This window comes from Lampetra fluviatilis, chromosome 30 (genome assembly GCF_964198595.1).
Source record: "Lampetra fluviatilis chromosome 30, kcLamFluv1.1, whole genome shotgun sequence".
NCBI classification, from domain to species: domain Eukaryota; kingdom Metazoa; phylum Chordata; class Hyperoartia; order Petromyzontiformes; family Petromyzontidae; genus Lampetra; species Lampetra fluviatilis.
The window spans coordinates 6,893,389-6,912,399 of record NC_136304.1 but is presented as its reverse complement, the minus strand read 5'-3'; the positions used below and the strand labels follow the sequence as shown (position 1 = coordinate 6,912,399).

At 57.4% G+C, this 19,011-nt stretch overlaps 1 protein-coding gene across 2 annotated transcripts in view; it reads left to right on the top strand.

Annotated features, from left to right (window-relative positions):
• LOC144943200 (E3 ubiquitin-protein ligase TRIM9-like) overlaps positions 1–18,525 on the top strand; it is a 31,179-nt gene extending 12,654 nt beyond the window's left edge. Inside the window, exons 2-10 of one of the 2 annotated variants that reach the window (XM_078870464.1) lie at positions 21–116; positions 5,224–5,346; positions 11,683–11,793; positions 12,578–12,731; positions 13,333–13,478; positions 13,919–14,057; positions 14,743–15,046; positions 15,180–15,342; positions 15,910–18,525. In XM_078870464.1, the coding sequence (XP_078726590.1) occupies positions 21–116; positions 5,224–5,346; positions 11,683–11,793; positions 12,578–12,731; positions 13,333–13,478; positions 13,919–14,057; positions 14,743–15,046; positions 15,180–15,342; positions 15,910–15,975 (1,302 nt within the window). In that variant the 3' untranslated portion in view covers positions 15,976–18,525. Of the gene's footprint in view, positions 1–20; positions 117–5,223; positions 5,347–11,682; positions 11,794–12,577; positions 12,732–13,320; positions 13,479–13,918; positions 14,058–14,742; positions 15,047–15,179; positions 15,343–15,909 lie in introns of both variants that reach the window. The other variant, XM_078870463.1, reaches the window with a different exon arrangement.
• The last annotated feature ends 486 nt before the right edge of the window (positions 18,526–19,011 follow it).

Genomic DNA, 19,011 nt, shown 5'->3' with positions numbered 1-19,011 from the left:
GGTTGTCTTTGTGTCGACAGACGCAGATGTCAGCCGCGCTCACCAGCCTCTCCAGCAAGGCCAAGGAGGCCAAAGAGCTCCTGGTGCAGCTCAAGAGTCTGAGCCACAAGATCCAGGTACGGGGGTGGCACCGTTAGGTTCACCGATACTAACGCCCTCATATTTCACAACGGATGACCTCGCTCACTGAGGCTGAAGGCACTGATGCTACATTTGGATGTTCGGTCAATTCCTATCGTGAGCGATTTGCGTATTGTGGGAGGAAACTGGAGAAGAACCACACACACGAAGACAAGCTCCGCGCAGATGGATTCAATAGTCCATTGGTATACTGACAATTAATAATTAATGTATTATTATGTTTAAGGGTTTTTTTTTTTACCCAGGAAAGTCTCACCTATTCGCAAGCTACTTTTTAGGAGGGTCCTGCCAAGTTGTTGCAGTCAGGGGGTAATGTTGCTGCTGTGTGCGATCTGATGTCAGTAATGTTCACGTAATTTTTCAGCATAAGATATTTGGCCAATACCAGTTGCATTGTATGTTGTGTTGTTTAGCTATGTGAGGAAATCGGAGAACACAGATGAAAGCCTTGCAAAACAGGGAGAGAACATACAAACTCCACACATTCACACACACACAGAATGAAAATATGTATTTATACTGGAGGGATCCGATGAACTATGAAGCTCTTTTTCACAAATGTCCAGTAGGGGCGGGTAAGAACGTTACAACAACAAACAGTACAGACACATGATAGTTGTGCAAACTACAATAAAGATAAACAAATCACTCAAATTAAAAAAGCATCCCCATCCTACCAGTCAGAGCCCACTGAGATATTAACTTATTTTTCAGAAGCGACCTGGCCACAAATGATAGCTCAACAAAGTGGCTTATCATTTGGACATTTATAGCAGCAAAATAATGTAAATAATAGCAGTGCATGTTTCTAATTGTGGAGGGAACCCCGGAGGACCCGGAGAAAAAAATCCACGCGATCACGGGAAGAACACGCAAACTCCAAATATAAAGCATCAAAGTTGTGATCGAACCCCTGACCTCCTGCATGCTAGACGAGGAAGTTAACGTGACACCACCATGGCATGATCACGCGCTCTCTCTCACACACGCAATCACTCTCACACACACACACTGCGAGAACAGGGAGAGAACATACTCCTCACACAGAGAGGTGCCCAACTCAGGAATTTCTTTGCTGCGAACCACAAATATTCACCTCGGCGCGGCCACCCCGCTCGCCACCTCGCCGGCCCCAAGCCTACAAGAGCCCGGGGCTATTCCCAGGCAGCCCCCCGTCCCAGGCCGAGCCGCGCTGTGCGAAGCGATCGCGACCTCGAGGGAGTCTCCGCGTCCCCGCGGGGGGCTGCGGGACTCCACTGCGGCGGGGTCGCCACCGCAGCCGCCGCTGTTGCACGAAGGGATTAGGACGACGCCGCCGCGTGCCTCTCTCGCTGCACGCTGCACGCTGCGCCATTCCCTCCCCGTCCGATTCATTATTTTTATTATCACGAGCAGAACGGTTCTGACCACCCCCCCAACCCTCTCACTGCCCCCCCCCCACCCACCCGCCCCCAAACAGGTTGATTTGATGATATCTCGCAATCCGGTTAGAAAATCTATTTTATAATTTTTTTGTACACTGCGGTGAATAGGAGCGACTCGAGTTGCCGTCGGGGTCACGCGAACCCATTACAGTACACGTGACGTTTACGGCTAGAAAATAACCGCCCTTGTATCGCGAGTGCCCGATGCACCAGGTGCTCATTTAAGGCCAAGTCGACCTAGGGGGAGGCCCTGGACCAGTTCAGATACTCTCCACTGATGGTGACTGGCCGTGCGAGTGGTAATCGAACTCCGGTGGCCGGGTTTTGGAGCACAGTCCGCTAAGCACTACACCACTACGTCCACAAAAAAATCCACAACCAATACAGTCATCACCACTACAACCACCACCGCTTACAGCCGCCACGTGCAGAGCCCAGATAGACCAGGCCCCTGCTCTATGCCCGTGTCACTGAGGGCCCCCACCTGGGGTATTAGGGGTTGATCCCGCGCCTCCTGCAGCGTGGACCCCACTTTCCCGGAGATAATGAAGCGTCGGGGTCAACGGGGTCACGCGCCGTGAGGTGGATGATGTCGTGGGTGGTGGGGAGGGTAGCGAGGTGGACGGTGGGGTAAGTAATGGGGTGGGCGTTGTGGGTAAATGATGGTGGTGACGGTGGGGGGGGGGAGGTTACACAGATGACAATGGGGTGCGTGGAGGAGCAGGCATCGGCGTCAATGATGGGATGGGTGATGTGTGAGTGATGGGGTGAGTGATGGGGTGAGCGGTAAGGTGAGTGATGAGATGGGTGATGTGTGAATGAAGGGGTAAGCGGTGGAGTAAGTGATGGGGTGAGCGGTGGGATGAGTGATGGGGTGAGTGATGGGGTGAGCGGTGGGATGAGTGATGGGGTGAGTGATGGGGTGAGCGGTAGGGTAAGTGATGGGGTGAGTAATGGGGTGAGCGGTGGGATGAGTGATGGGGTGAGTGGTGGGGTGAGCGGTGGGATGAGTGATGGGGTGAGTGATGGGGTGAGCGGTAAGGTAAGTGATGAGATGGGTGATGTGTGAATGAAAGGGTAAGCGGTGGGGTAAGTGATGGGGTGAGCGGTGGGATGAGTGATGGGGTGAGTGATGGGGTGAGTGATGGGGTGAGCGGTGGGATGAGTGATGGGGTGAGTGATGGGGTGAGCGGTGGGATGAGTGATGGGGTGAGTGATGGGGTGAGTGGTAGGGTGAGTGATGAGATGGGTGATGTGTGAATGAAGGGGTAAGCGGTGGGGTAAGTGATGGGGTGAGCGGTGGGATGAGTGATGGGGTGAGTGACGGGGTGAGCGGTGGGATGAGTGATGGGGTGAGTGGTTGCGGGGTGGTCGACACCGCATGGGTGAATCTCACTTGAGACGTTACCCTAAACGTGACGCTAACCCCGACCATCACCCTATTGGAGATCTCGCTGGGGGGCCGCCCTGGCACGCGTCGTGGGGGGAAGGAGGAGGAGGGGGGGGGGGTGATGAGGCCTCGGCCCGAATCACGGCGCGTTCCGAGTGGCTCTCTTTAAGTGGCCGCGGATTAACAGTGAGAGCTTGTTAGGGCGGTACAAATCATCTCCCGTACCGCCCGTATCTCTCTCATCTCCAGTAGCCCCCCCCCCCCCACAATCTCCAATACCTCCCGTACCGCCCACATCTTCCACACTCCGAGCATCTCCATTTCGCACCCCCCATGAGCTTGGTTGGCTACCACGTAAGGTGCGAAAGAAGGTCAACATGCGCACGTACATCTCTCGCATGCCCCGAAATCCCCTGCTCTCTGCGTCGAGTCCGCGCCCGCGCGCTTGAGGATCGGGTGAAAACAAATAAATGAATAATATAATCAACGGGACCGACAATCAAACACCAGGGGGGGGGACAAACTAAGTGCAAGAGGGCCTTCTTCCCCGGGGGTGGTACTTGACGAGCGACGCGCGGTGGCGCATTAGGGTGTAGCGAATTAAAGCGAAGCGCATTAGGGATGTAGCGAGTTAAGGGGGTGACGCATTAGACGGCTGCATGGGGAGACGCGTGGAGGCGGGGGCGGCACGAGCCGAGTGGGGGAGTTGGGGGCGAGGGGGGGGGCAAACAGACGGGGGCCCCCGCCCCCCCCCTTCCCCCACCCCCCCTTCTCGCCTTCCTCCACCAAATCTCCATGGCCGCGGACAGCTGCTCCGTGCGATTGGCGGAGTCCGCGCCGGCCCCCAGCACCCGTGTGTTGTCCGCGGTGCCCGCGATGCCGGAATAGATAACGGGGGAGGGAGGGGGAGGGAGGGGAGGGGGAAGGCTGGAAGAGATGAAGGGAGGACGAGATAGCGGGGGAAGGATGCAAAGAGGGAGCGATGGAGGGACGGGATGACTCTATGAAGGACACATTGAGGGAGTGAAGGATGAAGGGAGGGATGGGTTGAAGAAGATAATTACGAGCGAGGAGGGAGTCGATGACGAATGGAAGGAGGAATTATCGGATTGATGGAGGGTGAGAGTTAGGGAGTGAAGGAGGAAGTGATAAATGCATTTAGGGAGGGGTAAGAAGGGGTAAGAGAGGACGTGATGGGAGTGAAGGAGGGGGAATGGAGGGAGCGAGGGAAATGAGTGGAGTAAGGGAGTTAAATAGGGAGGAAGGATGAATTGAGTAAGGGAGGGAGTGAAAGCGGGAAGGAGGGATGAATGGATTGATGGAGGGAGGGAGGCGCCACCCCTCGCCGCGGGCTGCTTGCTCGCGTGGAATATTAATTGCCTGGGACGCGGAGCCATCTCATCTCATCTCGGGGGGAGACCCGCGCTGCCGAGAGAGGGAGGGAGGGGGCGGCAGGAGGAGGAGGGAGGAGGAAGATTCTACGGGGAGACGAGGGCGCGGATTTTACAGAATTTACAGCGGCAGCGCCCGCGGGATGAAGCTCATTGATTAAGCTTTTATTAAAAGGAGCCACGTACGGGGTCGGACCCCCGCCTACAGCCCCAGCTGAGGGCCCAGAACACGGCAATGGCGAGAGGAGGGGGCCCAGACCCCCTCCCCCCCCCCCGCAACCACGACCAACCACCAGCCTCACGTTCCAGACCTCTGTGCCTGTGTGATCCGCGCAGTGTGTGATGAGCGCTGCGTGTCTGTGCATCCGTGCTGCCTCCCCGCGTGATCGGCGCTGGGCGCTCGGTGCTGCGTGCCTGCGTAATCAGTCCTGTGTGTGATCAGTAGCGTGTGCTTGTGAGATCGATCGTGTGTGAATGGGGTGTGTGCTCGGTGGTTTGTGTGTGTGCCTGTGCGATCCGTGTGGGGAGCGGTGGTGTAGCGGTTAGCGCGCTGCGCTACGAACCCGGCCACCCGAGTTCGATTCCCGCTCACGGAAGAACACCAGTGACGGTTATCTGAACCAGTTCTAAGCCTCCCCTAGGTCGACTCAGCCTCAAATAAGTACCTAGTACGGTGTGCAAACATTGCCACTAGGGAGACAAAGGCGGCCGGGCGTGATGTTGGCCACCCACCCCCTCATGCGTCGTGCCGGCCGTCATAGGCGCTCGCTAACAGCACTTGCCCCGACAGTCTGTTAAGGCTACACGGGGCCTCGTGCGCGTGTGCCCGTGTGACCCCCGTCACGTGTCCGTGTGTGCTGGGGGGGGGGTGCTGCAGGAGAGCGGCGTGGAGCTGGAGGCGAGTCTCGTGGCGCAGTGCGACGCCCTCGTGGAGGAGCTCAACCGACGCAAGGCGCAGCTCCTCACCAAAGTGAGCGCCGAGAGGGAGCACAAGCTGAAGGTGAAGACTTGCCCCTGCTCACTGCGCACTCACCACGCTCGGCACGCGCACACACACTCGTCAGACCCGCCGAATTGGCCCTCACCGCACGCTCACTCAGCACACATTCACTCCACTGTCAGTGTCACTCACCAGGTGAAATGTCGCTCACCAGACTCACACTGACCATACACGCACCACACACTCACCAGATGCGCACTCACCAAAACCACACGCACCCTTCCCCCCACACCATAACAAATATCTCCCCCGTATAACCTGAACAGAATGTTGGGGGCAAGTGCTGTTAGCGAGCAGCAGCAGCAACTATGAAAGCCGACACGGCACACGAAAAGGGGGTGGGTGACCAGCACCGTGCCCGCACACACCTCCCAGTCACCACAAACTCCCACACATTCATCCCAACGACCCTCACCACTCACGTACTCACTCCGGCAGCGACTCTTCCCTGCCCCTGCGAGTCGTGTGACGGGCAGGTAATTATCACGAATGGGGCTGTACCCCCTGGAGCCGTGCCACACTAACGAGCACTCAGGGAGGGCCCCCCCAGGAGGACCCCCCCCCCTCCCACCACCCCGTCCTCTGTATAGAATAAAGAAAGAAAATCTCAAAATTAACGAGAGTCGCTCTGGGACCTTGGCGGTTGTCGTGGTAACAGCCGCGCAAGAAAAATTCGGACTGTCGGGCCCTTTGAGCGGTGAGGTTGTCGCGAACCAAATTCTAACGACGGCGTTGTCTCCAGGAATCCTCCGTCGAATGTCGATCGTTTTTTTCAGGAGGGTCACGCGTATGAGCGAGCACGTGTCGACCGTGACACAGAGTTTGCCTTCACGTGGGAGCAACGTGGAGAGCCCGGAGGAAAGACAGTCAACAGGCTGGATACGAGGGGGGATTAACACGCAAAGCTCCACACAGATCGATTTAAACGTTTAATTGCTGTACTGCCATCTGCTGGTCACTGTACGGCCCAAGACTACAACCACTGGCATGATGGCAAGCTACCCTTTTTGGATGTCCTAATCAAAAGGAGACCTGATGGTTCAATGAGCCACTCTGTCTACAGGAAAGCCACCCACACGGATGCTTATCTAAAACCGGATTCCCACCACCATCCATCCCAGAAGAATTCCCTCATCAAGACTCTATATCATAGAGCCCAATGCATCTCCGACCATGAACACATTTCCAGTGAACTCAAACACGTACGCCAAGCTCTTAAGGCTAATGGTTACTCCGACTACACAATCCGCAAAGCCATCACTCCAACCATCAAGAAAGATCCTGTTGAGGAGCCTTTCAAGACCATCACCTTACCCTACATTGCTGGGGTCACAAAAAAGATCTCCAAAATCCTGATTAAACACAAGATCCAGGTCCGATTCAACACAGTACATAAAATCCGTGATCTGGTACCGTCTGTAAAAGATGTGATTCCAGACATACAGTACCCTGGCGTCTACAAACTAAGTTGCCTCTGTGGTAGCAGTTACATTGGGGAAACCAAACGACACGTCTCAGACCGCATTCGTGAACATAAAGCTGATCTAAAACACGGTAGGACAAACACCTCAGCCGTGGCAGACCACTGTTAAAACTCAGTGGGCTCACATGACATTGACTTCTCCAAGACGGAGGTTCTCTGCAAGCCATCTGGCTATCATGAGAGATTCGTTCATGAGGCGATCCACATATACAAACACAGAGACAATTTTAACCGAGAAGATGGATTCAGGCTTAGCAATCATTGGAAGGACGTAATAAACCATTTCGATACACATTAGGGTGAGTTGAATAATACATAGTGTTATATTAAAATGTATAAAGTATAGGGTGGTTTACAGCAATACAGTATATAATTTAATGTTGGGTTTATCTATGGCAGTATATAGTACTGTATATTCTAAGAGAATAAAGTTTAGATGGAAGTATATTATATACTTCTTACGACGTAGAATTGTAATTTATTATTTGTTGTTAGTAACTCAGCTTATTGTAGAGTATAGTAAGTATCAGTTTATATTTTAGTTTTTTTATGTAGTTTTTACTTTGGTTTTCTACGTGGTTGTTTGGTAAATGCAGCTACATATCATTAACATTCCTTTCCTTTATTAACGCTGTTCCTTGCGCCCCCCCGTGGTGCTGTTGATCCTGCATAATGCATGGGCATAATGGGACTTTGAAACCCCTCCGCCCACCTCCTACTCATTGCCCATTGGTATGCTAAATTCCTCTTCATATGCACATTCTTTTGTTAAGGCGCTCCTCCTCGCTACACCTATATAAGCTCCTAGCTTGATAATGTTCTCATTCTTCGCCTGAGGACGGCTGCTTGCGTTGTGGCCGAAACGTCGTGAGAATTGTTTTATTATGTTTTATTTTTATTATTTTATTACTTCCCTTCTACGTGACTTTACCGAAAGAACCAAGAAGATGAATCCCTGCAGTCACGAAAGCTTTAAATCGAAATTTGTTGTCCTTCCCCGCACCTCCGATTAGCGCGGTCGGCTACGTACGGTGCGAATAGAAGTTCAGCACACATACATCTAGAAGTATTAACCAGGTTCCCACCTGCTTAGCTTCTGAGATCTGACGAGATATGAATTCGTGCGGAGTAATCTGGTTGTAGGCGTGGTGCCGAGGTTGTGGTGATTGAGTGAGTCTCGTGTGGTGAGTGGGGTGCGGTGAGAGTGAGTGTGGTGCTGCGATGGTTTGGCGAGAGCGTGGTTTTTGGTGAAAGTCGAGCTTGCTTGAGGGTGTGTTGTGGTGAGGGTGGATGGGAGGGATGCAGGTGAAAGTCTAAATTGGTGAGAGGTGAGCCCAATCTTCTTGGTTCTTTCGGTAAAGTCACGTAGAATGGAAATAATAAAATAATAAAAATAAAACATAATAAAATACAATTGCAGACTCTGTCTTCTCGACAGACCTGTTCTGCACCTGAGGACGGCTGCTTGCGTTGTGGCCGAAACGTCGTGAGAATTATTTGATTATGTTTTATTATTATTTTATTATTTCCATTCTACGTGACTTTACCGAAAGAACCAAGAAGATGAATCCCTGCAGTCACAAAAGGTGAGCCCAAGTTTAGCTGGAGCTGTCCGGGGCCCAATCAACCCCTTCACGACGTGATGTACACTGGGAGTTTTGTAACGCTCGCGGGCCCACAAGAAAAGACTCCCACGAGTAACGAAGCCCCCGCGAGAGATTCACCCCAACCGGGCGGATTTCATAGGGGGCAGCCCCGCTGCCCGCGCTGCCCCGCGCTGCCCCCGTTGTTGTGTGAGGCCCCCCCCCCCCCCCCCACCGGCAGCAGCTTCCCGGAGAGGCCGAGAGGAGCGGTCCCCGTCGCCATGGCAACAGCAGCAGCCCGTGGCTGCGCTTTGAAGCCACGGACCGGCGCTCTCCCCCCCTCTCTCTCCCCTCTCTCCATCTCTCTCCCCGTCTCTCTCTCCTCTCTCTCCCCTCTCTCCTCTCTCTCCCCTTTCTTCGTCTCTCTCCCCTCTCTTTTTTTTACGATCAGTGGAAACAAGAAGATGCTCGGTGTAGTCGGCACTTTGCTTCGTTCATCATTTCGGTTTTTTTTTAAATACAATCTTTGCTTTCGCTCACTCTCTCGCTCACTCTCGTTCTGTACGCAGCCCTTCTCGCAGTCCAACGGCCTCCGACGGGTAGCTCATAGCTGCATGCAGAGCTCTCCGTCATCTGCCACCGAGCACACGGCCTCCTCCATCGCCCAATGCTCCCGTCTCTCTCCCCTCTCTCCGTCTCTCTCCGTCTCTCTCCCCTCTCTCCCCTCTCCCCGTCTCTCTCCTCTCTCTCCGTCTCTCTCCCCTCTCTAATCCCCGCGCCGCGTCAGCGACTCGCGGCCGTTCCCATGACAGCGGCAGCCACCGCGGGGTTGACCGGGCGGACAGCAGCGAGCGACTCCGGGACACGGGGCCGGGGTTGGTGGCCGCGGTGGCGGGCGGGGGACACTGCGGGAGGGGATGTGGCGATGGTGGATATGGGCGGTGGGGTTATGGATATGGTGGGATGAGAGAGAGGGGTCTGTGTGTGGTGGGAGCATTCCCGTCAAGACCTTACTAGTGCCCTACCTTATTACAGACCGGGTCAGACCGTATTGGTCACCTCCGTGCGCCTTATAAATATCAACGTGCATCCTACAAAGTGCCATCACGAGGGAGAAACACAAACAAATAGACAAACACATTGTTCTACAAAACTCAATTTCCCTGTACAAGAATACGAGTAAACCGAACGGATTGCCAGCTACGAGGGAGTGTTGTAAATTTCGGGGGGGGGGGTGGATATGGGGAGGTGTGATGATACTGAGGATATTGGATAAGTGTCTATGTGTGGGGGAGGGGTGTGTGTGGTGGGGGGGAGAGGTGTCGATCTAGGGGGAGGGGCGCGGCTATGAGAGAAGTGAGGTAAATATAGGGGAGGGAGGTGAATATGGGGGGAGACGTGTGGATGTGTGGGGGGAGAGGTGTGGATGTGTGGGGGGGGGGAAGTGAGGTGAATGTGGGGGGGGGGGTGGTGCATATGGGGGAGGTGTGGATGTGTGGATGTGGGATGTGAGGGTGGAGGGGAGGGGGAGTGGTTGAATGAGCGGGGAGACGGGGTGAGCGGTGTGCGGTGTTCGCCGCGTGATTGGTCGTATTTCTCGGCGAGCGGGGCGAGCTTCGCCAAGAAGAGCGGCGTGAATGATGGGCGCCCGCCGGGCTGAGCTTCTCGCGCCGTCACCGTTCAATTTATGCGTCGGCGAGGCGGTGCGCACAACGCCGCGGACATCCATCCACGGCGGCACGACATCGTCCCCGACGCACAACGCCCTTGGTTGGCATCGCAGAGATCGAGGAAATGAACCCAACAATTAAATGTTGGTTTAACTCCATTGATAAAAAAAAACAACATGGTCCGCTCGGAACAACCGGCTGGCGAATGCCGAGGAGAACTCTCTCGTCATCATCATCATCTCTCTCTCTCTCTCAGCGGCATTGGGGTTCACTCCGCCGTGCGCAGCGGAACGCTCCCGTGTGGGACGCGAACCTCCACCCCGAACAGCGGGACGCTGCCTGAAACACGGCCACGAGGAGCTGTCGCGACACGCTGTGGGCGGGGGGGGGGGTAGCGGTGACTCCTTCACCCCGAATTGTCTGGGCTGTCAAACATCTCTCCCTCCTGGCTCCCGAGATCCCGCAAGCCCCCCAAATGACTTATTTCCTTTCCACGAAAACAGCCGCACCGCGGCAGGCCAACAGAGATCTGCCACGAAATTCGCGAGGTTTTACGAAATCTACCGAACGCCCTTCCGAGATCGCGCAAAATCGTCCCCTTAAGCTCGTCCGGAGCCCTTGCACACCCGGTGCATCGGCACCTCGGAGAGATTGCGAACGATTTGAGGCGGATGCCGCAATCCCAAACAAGCCGCCCGACCGGCGGTCCCCGCGAAATAACCTCTGGGATTTAATCTCGAGCTTGAAAACACTGGTCCACGTGTCCGCATGTCCCAGTGCAGAGCCACACACTGCAACTCACGTACAGGTGGACATTTGGAGAGGGCTCTGAATGCTGCTATGGAAACAATGACCGGGCCATGGACCGCATATTAACAACCACCTCCAACTGTGAACATTCAACAGAAGGAAGCATTGACGCCATCTACCGCACATCAAGTGAAGCCATTTCCTGCCAAACGAATCTGCACATAGATCTATAAGTAGCTATTCAGCCAGTCATACGCAAGAGGCAAGAGTAAGTGTTATTGGCGTGCAGAGAGAGAGAGAGTGTGTGGTGAATGTAGCGTGGCTGATATGTGGAGGAGAGTGATGAGGCTGTGTGAGTGGTGTGTTTGTGTGCTGTGGCTGGTAAGCCGAGGAGCTATGTGCAACAGCTGGTGAGCGATGCGGTTGATGTGCACTGTGGCTGGTTAGTACAGCGCCTGGTGAGCGATGTGGCGGGTTAGTGGAACGGACGGTTAGTAGCAGTGTGGCTGATGAGATGAAGTAACTGGTGAGTGACTCTTTGGGTGGCAGATTTGTGCCAGAAAGGCGCCACGTGTTTAGGCTAAATTTTAAAAAAATTACTTGACTTGGCCTGGGCGATGTGCCGAAAGTGTCGTGGCTGACAATTAAGCGGCGTGGCCGATATGCGCGCGGTGCAGCTGGGAGTGCAGTTTGGCCGTGTGAGTGTAGCGGCTAAAGCGAGCGTTGTGGCGGTGGAGGGTTGTGGATTGTGGAATGTTGCGTGCAAGCTCCGGCTGGCAGAGAGAGAGAGTCCGCGTGGCTGCTGCAGCGGTGCTCTGCAAAAGCGTCACCGTGGGGTGTGCCCCGGCAGGTGGCGCGCGACCAGATGAGTCACTGCAGCGTGAAGCTGCGGCAGACCACGGGGCTCATGCAATTCTGCCTCGAGGTCATGAAGGAGAACGACCCCGCGGGCTTCGTGCAGGTGACCCCCCCACCCACACACCCACACCTCGGCCAGCGCCCCCCCCCCCCCCTTACGCACTCCCACCCACCTCGTTACCTGCCCCTCGCCCCACCCCCGTGTTCCTCAACCCCGCCCCTTACCCCGCCCACACTCTCGGGCTTGATCAAATTTCAAGATGATTGGTTCAATCTCTAGGCACCCACATCACCCTCATTCAGCCACACCACTCTCTTCAGCCACACCACTCTCATCGGCCACATCACTCTCTTCAGCCACACCACTCTCATCGGCCACATCACTCTCATCAGCCACATCACCCTCATTCAGCCACATCACTCTCATTCAGCCACATCACTCTCATCAGCCACATCACTCTCATCAGCCACATCACTCTCATCAGCCACATCACTCTCATCGGCCACATCACTCTCAGTGACCACATCACTCTCATCAGCCACATCATTCTCATCGGCCACATCACTCTCATCGGCCACATCACTCTTAGTGGCCACACCACTCTCATCGGCCACACCGCTTACCAACCATGCTGCTTATCATCCACACTGTACACCCTTCGAAACCGCCAGTAAATAATGTTTTACCAGTCACTTCAATCATCTTAGCTGCACTAATCAGGTGCTAAGGGGGCATTTGTGAGTGCGGTGTGCTTGCCTGACAAGGGTTTGGAAAGTCCCATTTGTCCCTCATCAAGAGGAAGGTTCCCATGCCCTCGTGTGGATGAGGCTGAAAACACCCCCAACCCTCACCCCTTCCCCCCGGCCCCGCCCCCTGTGCTGATCAGGTGTCCGAGGCGCTGACCCGGCGGATAGTGCAGAACAGCGAGCAGTGGAGCAGCAGCGCCCTGACACCACGTGTGGCGGGCAGCCTGGAGCTGGTGCTGGACAGCGAACCCCTCCTGCAGGCCATCCACCAGCTGGACTTCACCGACAAGCAAGGTGAGCCCCGGTTCAAAGTCATCCCAGCACATGGACCTCACAGATAGGCAAGGGGATGCCTTGTTTCAAGCCACCCACCAGTTGGACCTGACTGACCAGTGGGCAAGGTGAGCCTTGGGCGCTGCTGTTCGTTTGGTCCTCTGACGTACGCTCTGTTATGGTGGGCCACACGACAGCTCTACTGAACCACACTCCACCCCCCCTCCCTGCTCACAGCTGCAATCCTTTCCCAACCAGGGGACACTTGAGCCCGCCAGCACTGGGCGAGGGGGCAGGAAAGATTAGGAGGGATCGGGCGCGGTGGCGTGGCTATCGGGTGTGCAGGAGGTGCAGCTGCACCTGGGCCGACGGGCCGGTGAGGCCCAGACACCGGGCTACGAAGAGGAAGTGAGGGGTGAGTTGGACAGTGGCAGTAAGAATGTTTGGTGGCCGGGTGGGCGTGGGCGGGCTGGGGCACGTTTAATCCTCCCACCAGGGCCCCAATTCCGTCCACACCACGCCACCGGTGAGGCCAGCGAGCCGGAGGAGGAGTCGAGGCCTGCGGCGGCTCGGCCGCCCGGCCGCCCGGCTGGCTGAGTGATGTGCTCAGTTGTGTCCCCAGTGCCCGCGGCGCCCATCCTGCAGCTGGAGGAGTGCCGCCTCGCGGGCTGCGTGGCCACGCTGGCGTGGAGGCCCCAGCCGCTCTCTCCCGTGCCGCTCGACGGCTACGTGCTGGAGCTCGACGACGGCAGCGGCGGCGACTTCAGGGTGGGTCCTCGTCGCCGCCGCCGCACCTCGTCACTCACCCGTGTCCCTCCCACCTCGCCAGTCACCTTGGTCGCTCATCCTCCTCAGCAATCCTCACGCATCCCTCCTCACGCCACCTTCATCCGCCTCATTTTCCCCACCTCGTCGCTCTCACCGTGTAACCCCCACCTTGTCACACACTTGAGCCGAGGTGAGCCCAGGTAAACCAACAAGACGGGTGGGCCCAGGTGGTCCTTGCAGAGACGTCGGCGGTACCCAGATGCCGCAGCTAGACGAGTGGGCCGCACGCACACCCGGCGTGACGGCCCAGGTCGCCCGTCCCACCCCGCCCGCGCAAAACGGCACCGGTTACGCCGGCTTGCTGCGCGGCGGCACCCGGCGCGGGTGTCTAACCGTGCCGGCGGCGACTCGCGAGCCTCACCGGCGCGTGTGCCGCACAGGAGATCTACGTGGGGCGGGAGACGATGTGCACCGTGGACGGCCTCTACTACAGCAGCGCGTACAAGGCGCGCGTCAAGGGGTTCAACAAGGCCGGCATGAGCCCATACAGCAAGACGGTGCTGCTGCACACCTCGGACGGTACGTGGCCGTGGGTTCAACTCCCGTACCGGGGGGCGGGGGGAGGACGTGTGCGGTCTGGCGGCTCCCGTTTGCGCGCGCTCGCTAAGAACGGAGGCGGGCAGCGCGAGGGTGGGAGGGGGGGTGGCGACGAGTGTGGCTGCACAACAGGAGGCTGGGGGTCTGGAGCAGCTTCCTTGAGTCTCTGTCGCGGTCCCCCCAAAGCCCCGAGCCCGTTGGAGGCTCTAGGAGAAAGCAAACGCGGGGGGGGGGGGGGGCGTGGGGTACCGCCCAATGTGGGGAAGGGGGTGAGGGTCACGGCAAAAGTGGGTAGGTGGGGGGGGGGCATCCGTACAAACAACAGCCTCAGCCTCAATTTTAAACCCCATCAGTGGGATGAGATCGTAAGAACCGACCTTGGAGGGTCAGGTGTCAACTGGGCAAATGCTGCTGGATGTGGCAGAAGAAAGCGAGGGCGACGTGCGGCAGAGTCAACGGCCTTGTCAGCGGCGGCCTCCTTAACTCGAACTTGAGTGCCTTCCCAGCAGCCTTGAGGCGCTGCCTCTGAATGGGGGCTGGGGGCGGGGGGGGGGCATTCGGGTTGGGAGTTCTGGCCGGAGGCAACACTGCCGTTTATGGCTCTACTCGCCCTGACAAGCGGAACCATCACCGCCGTCGCCAAGCCTGCCGTGTGTTTGTCCCGCAGTGGCGTGGTTTCCCTTCGACGGGAAGAGCGCGCACGCCGACATGGTGCTGTCCAACGACGGGCTGACGGCCACGTGCGGCACGTCGGACGACCGCGTGGTGCTGGGCGCGGCCGGGTTCACGCGCGGGGCGCACTACTGGGAGTTCACGCTCGACCGCTACGACGGGCGGCCCGACCCGGCCTTCGGCGTGGCCCGCGTCGAGGTGGCGCGCGAGGCCATGCTGGGCCGCGACGATCGCGCCTGGGCCATGTACGTGGACAACAACCGCAGCTGGTTCATCCACAACAACTCGCACACCGGCAGGCGAGTGGCGCACCGCCCTGCACACACAGCAGCACCTTGCACGCCCTGCACGCGGCACCCTGCACGCGGCACCCTGCATTCCCACTTTTCATCTCGCATTCAACATGCTTGGTGTGCTGGGTGCTTGGCGCAGGGCGGAGGGCGGCATCGGGAAGGGCTCCACCGTGGGCGTGCTGCTCGACCTCAACAAGCGCACGCTCACGTTCTTCATCAACGAGGAGCAGCAGGGATCGGTCGCCTTCGAGGGCCTCGAGGGGACCTTCTACCCGGCGCTCAGCCTCAACCGCAACGTGCAGGTGACCGCGCCGTGCCACACCGCACCATGCCACACGGCACAGCACCATGCCACACCATACCATGCCACACCGCACCATGCCACACGACACCATGCCACACCGCACCATGCCACACGGCACAGCACCATGCCACACCACACCATGCCACACCACAGCATGCCACACGGCACAGCACCATGCCACACCACACCATGCCACACCGCACCATGCCACACGGCACAGCACCATGCCACACCACACCATGCCACACCACAGCATGCCACACGGCACAGCACCATGCCACACCGCACCATGCCACACCGCACCATGCCACACGACACAGCACCATGCCACACATCAGACGACGTCGTGCCATGTCAAGGCAGGCTGACACTGCGGCATGCCCCTTCATATCACACCACTCACACCGCTACCCCATGCCACACCGCGCCATGCCTCGCCACGCTGCAAATTTCCGACACCAAGCCACGGCACGCCACGCTGCACCCACGCCGCGCTGAAGCCACACCGATGTCACCGCGGTCCACCCTGCTGACCCCGTTCCGCACGTGGGCTCGTGTCCCGCAGGTCACGCTGCACTCGGGGCTGGAGGTGCCGGAGTTTGTGAGCGAGGAGCGGCCAGGTGGTTCCTAGCGGGATCACAAGGGGCAGCCGGGGTCTCCGGGGATCTCCAGGGTCACCGGAGGTCGTCGGGGTCACCTGGGGGTCACGGCACCTCATGCTTCATCAGCTTTGATTTGAATGTAATTATCATTGCGCTGTGCTGCGTTAATTTCTGCTGCGGTTCCTTTGACGCGATTTCAAGAGTCAACCTTGTTCAAGTCTTTGTTTTACCGCGCGCGAGAGAGAGACCTCCACCTAACCGCCCCCCCGCCCCCCCAAGTCTGACTGTCACTGCGACCTCCGTCATCGTGACTTTCATCATCCTGATCACAAAGCCGCAGTGATCCTTGCGATGAGGTGTAGCGTGGCTAGCGTGGGCCCTGGTACAAGGAAGGATAGGGGGCCACCACTTTGTCAGTCCAACTCCCCCCCCCCCCCCCCCCACTTTGCATAGTCCTGGGCCCCTTCGGCCCGTGGGCCCCGGTGCAGTTGTACCTACTGCACACGTCCGATAGCTGCACCGCTGAGGTGCAGCGATTCCCCGGTAAGGCAGCAGCTTCTTGGCTGTTGTTTCAGCCTTCTTTGGTGCTGGGGTGCACTGTGAGAGCACACCTGCTCTTGGGGTGCACTTTGAGAAGGCACATCACCCTGACCTCCCCCCACTGCCACCCCCGCTCCCCGCCCCAACAGATGCCGTGGGTGAACCCATCCCTCCCTCCCTCCTCCCCTCCGCCTCGCCTGCCAGGGAAACGCTTTCACTTAATCGCGTGACAGGCGCCTGGATTAGAGGCGCAGGCGAGGGAGGCTGCTGATTGACGGGCAGATAAGGGCAGCGCTTGCAGAGAAACGCGGCCGCGCAGATAGGGACGGTTGTGCAAATAGGGCAGCTGTGGAAAGTAAGGGCAGCTGTGCAGGCAGGGGCAGTGGTGCAAATGGGACAGCTCAGACAGGTAGGAGCACCTGTGCAGATGTGAGCTGGGTGGTAAACGGGGGGGGGGGGGGGGTCAAAAATGCGGTTACGCGTAAATGTGGGAACGGGGGTGATGGGGTAACGGTGCGAGGTGGTGACGGGACGGTGATGTGGCACGGGGCCCTGTGGAGTTCGGGAGTGCGAGTTCGAGTCCGGGTCCCCGTCTCGTGAATCGGGGGAGATCAAATGGCGCCGATTCCCTGCCTTAACGATCTGCAACGTCCAACTCAATTTATTTACCTTGCCTGCTGCCTGCGTCTGCTGATAACCCCCCCCCCCGCCCCGCCCCCCACAAAAGGCGAAACCTGTCCAGAGTTTGCGTCTTTAAGCAATTGCCGCGGAGCAATACGAGCCTGAGAAGTCATGAGAGCGACTGACAAGAATATATATTATTATTTTTTACGTGCTGACAACAGAACGGAAGATGCCATTTATCACGAAGTGGCGCATCCCAAGCCGCGTGCGTCTGTGTGTCGTGTGCGCTCCAACAGGACATTCGTGGGGAAATGCGTGCACCTGTAAATTGACAGAGAAACTCACTCACTCCCTCCCTCTCTCCACGTTGGTGCGTGCTCTCGCTCGGCGTGGGAGAGTGACAGCTGGCGCGGGTGGGCACCTGCCACTCGCGGTCACCTTGCACCACAATGGCCCGGTGGCCACACCTCCCCATTGTTCTCGCGGTGCTGGGGTCGTGCTGGTCCCTCGAGGTCCCTCGAGCTGGGAACGGCGGTCCCATAGTTTATATGGAGTGCTCTTGCCCAGCAATATTTGTTGGAACAAGCCTGACCCTGTTAATGAGACCCACAGAAGGTCAAAACCGGTCCGGATTTGTCTTCATTAAACAAATGCCGCTTGATATTGGTCTGTAAATCAAACAGGTTGATGGTTTAAAACACATTTATTCATGTGGGGAGACAGAACGGAATTCTGATTATGTTTGCTCCAAGCCTTGGGGGAGCTGCGAAATTGGCAAGATGGAAATTGCCGATAGCAGAGCAGGCCTTTCGGGGCTCAGAAACAAAACAAGATGAAACCAAAAACAGGAACGGGCGTTTATTACCATTTAAGGATGGACATGGGGTTTGTGTTGGAGCTAACTGGCCAATCAAATGCTAGCCCTACCCTTAGCCGGTAGCCACTAGTACCAACCCTCTATCACTGACCTCTAACCAACCAGCTACTAGTACCAACCCTCTATCACTGACCCCTAACCAACCAGCCACTAGTACCAGCCCTCTATCACTGATCTCTAACCAACCAGCTACTAGTACCAGCCTGTCTCACAGACCCCTAACCAACCAGCCACTAGTTCCAGCCCTCTCACTGACCATAACCCTGCAACTAAACCCACCTCTTCGTCGGGGGGGGGGGGGCCGCTTCTGTTCCGTTTTTTTTGTTCATTTTGTGAAACCATTCGCGATCTCAGTGACCCGAGAGTAATGAGGTGGAGGGAGGTTAGAGTGAGGACCCTGGGAATGGGGAGACATCGAGGGGGGGTGGGGCGGGGGGACACCGAAGGAGCAAGACGGGAGGAGCCGCGCGGAGTTCTTGTCATGCCGTTATTTGAGAGAATAGCTTTTCAGATATATACGCGCACACACACATCTATTTTGTCTATCTCCATGTGTTCCATGTGCAGTGTGCGTGCCGGCTCGCGGGCCCTCGCGAGCCTCCGCGTGTAGAGTGTGTCCCGTTCGTCGGTCATAGCCCAGTCGCTGTGCGCGTAGTTCCGGGGGCCGCGCCGGCCGCAGGTGCGACGCGTCAGGCATAGTGAGGCAGGCGAGGCGACGGGCGGCAGAGACGGGCGTGAACCAAGTCGACCTTGTTCCTCGTGGGAGCAGCGGGTTTGCCGAGGCCGCGTGTCCACCCACACACTTAAGAGTGTCCACCCTCCGTCCGCGTGTCCACTTTTCGCAATAAAAAAAACGTGTAAAGCAATATCGGTGTCCGATCCTTGCTGCCTCGCGCACCTGTCCCGCTCCCTGACCCGTCCCGTGCCCTGACCTGTTCCATGCCCTGACCTGTCCCACGCCCTGACCCCGTCCCCTGACCAGTCCGCTGCCCTGACCTGTCCCACGCCCTGACCCCGTCCCCTG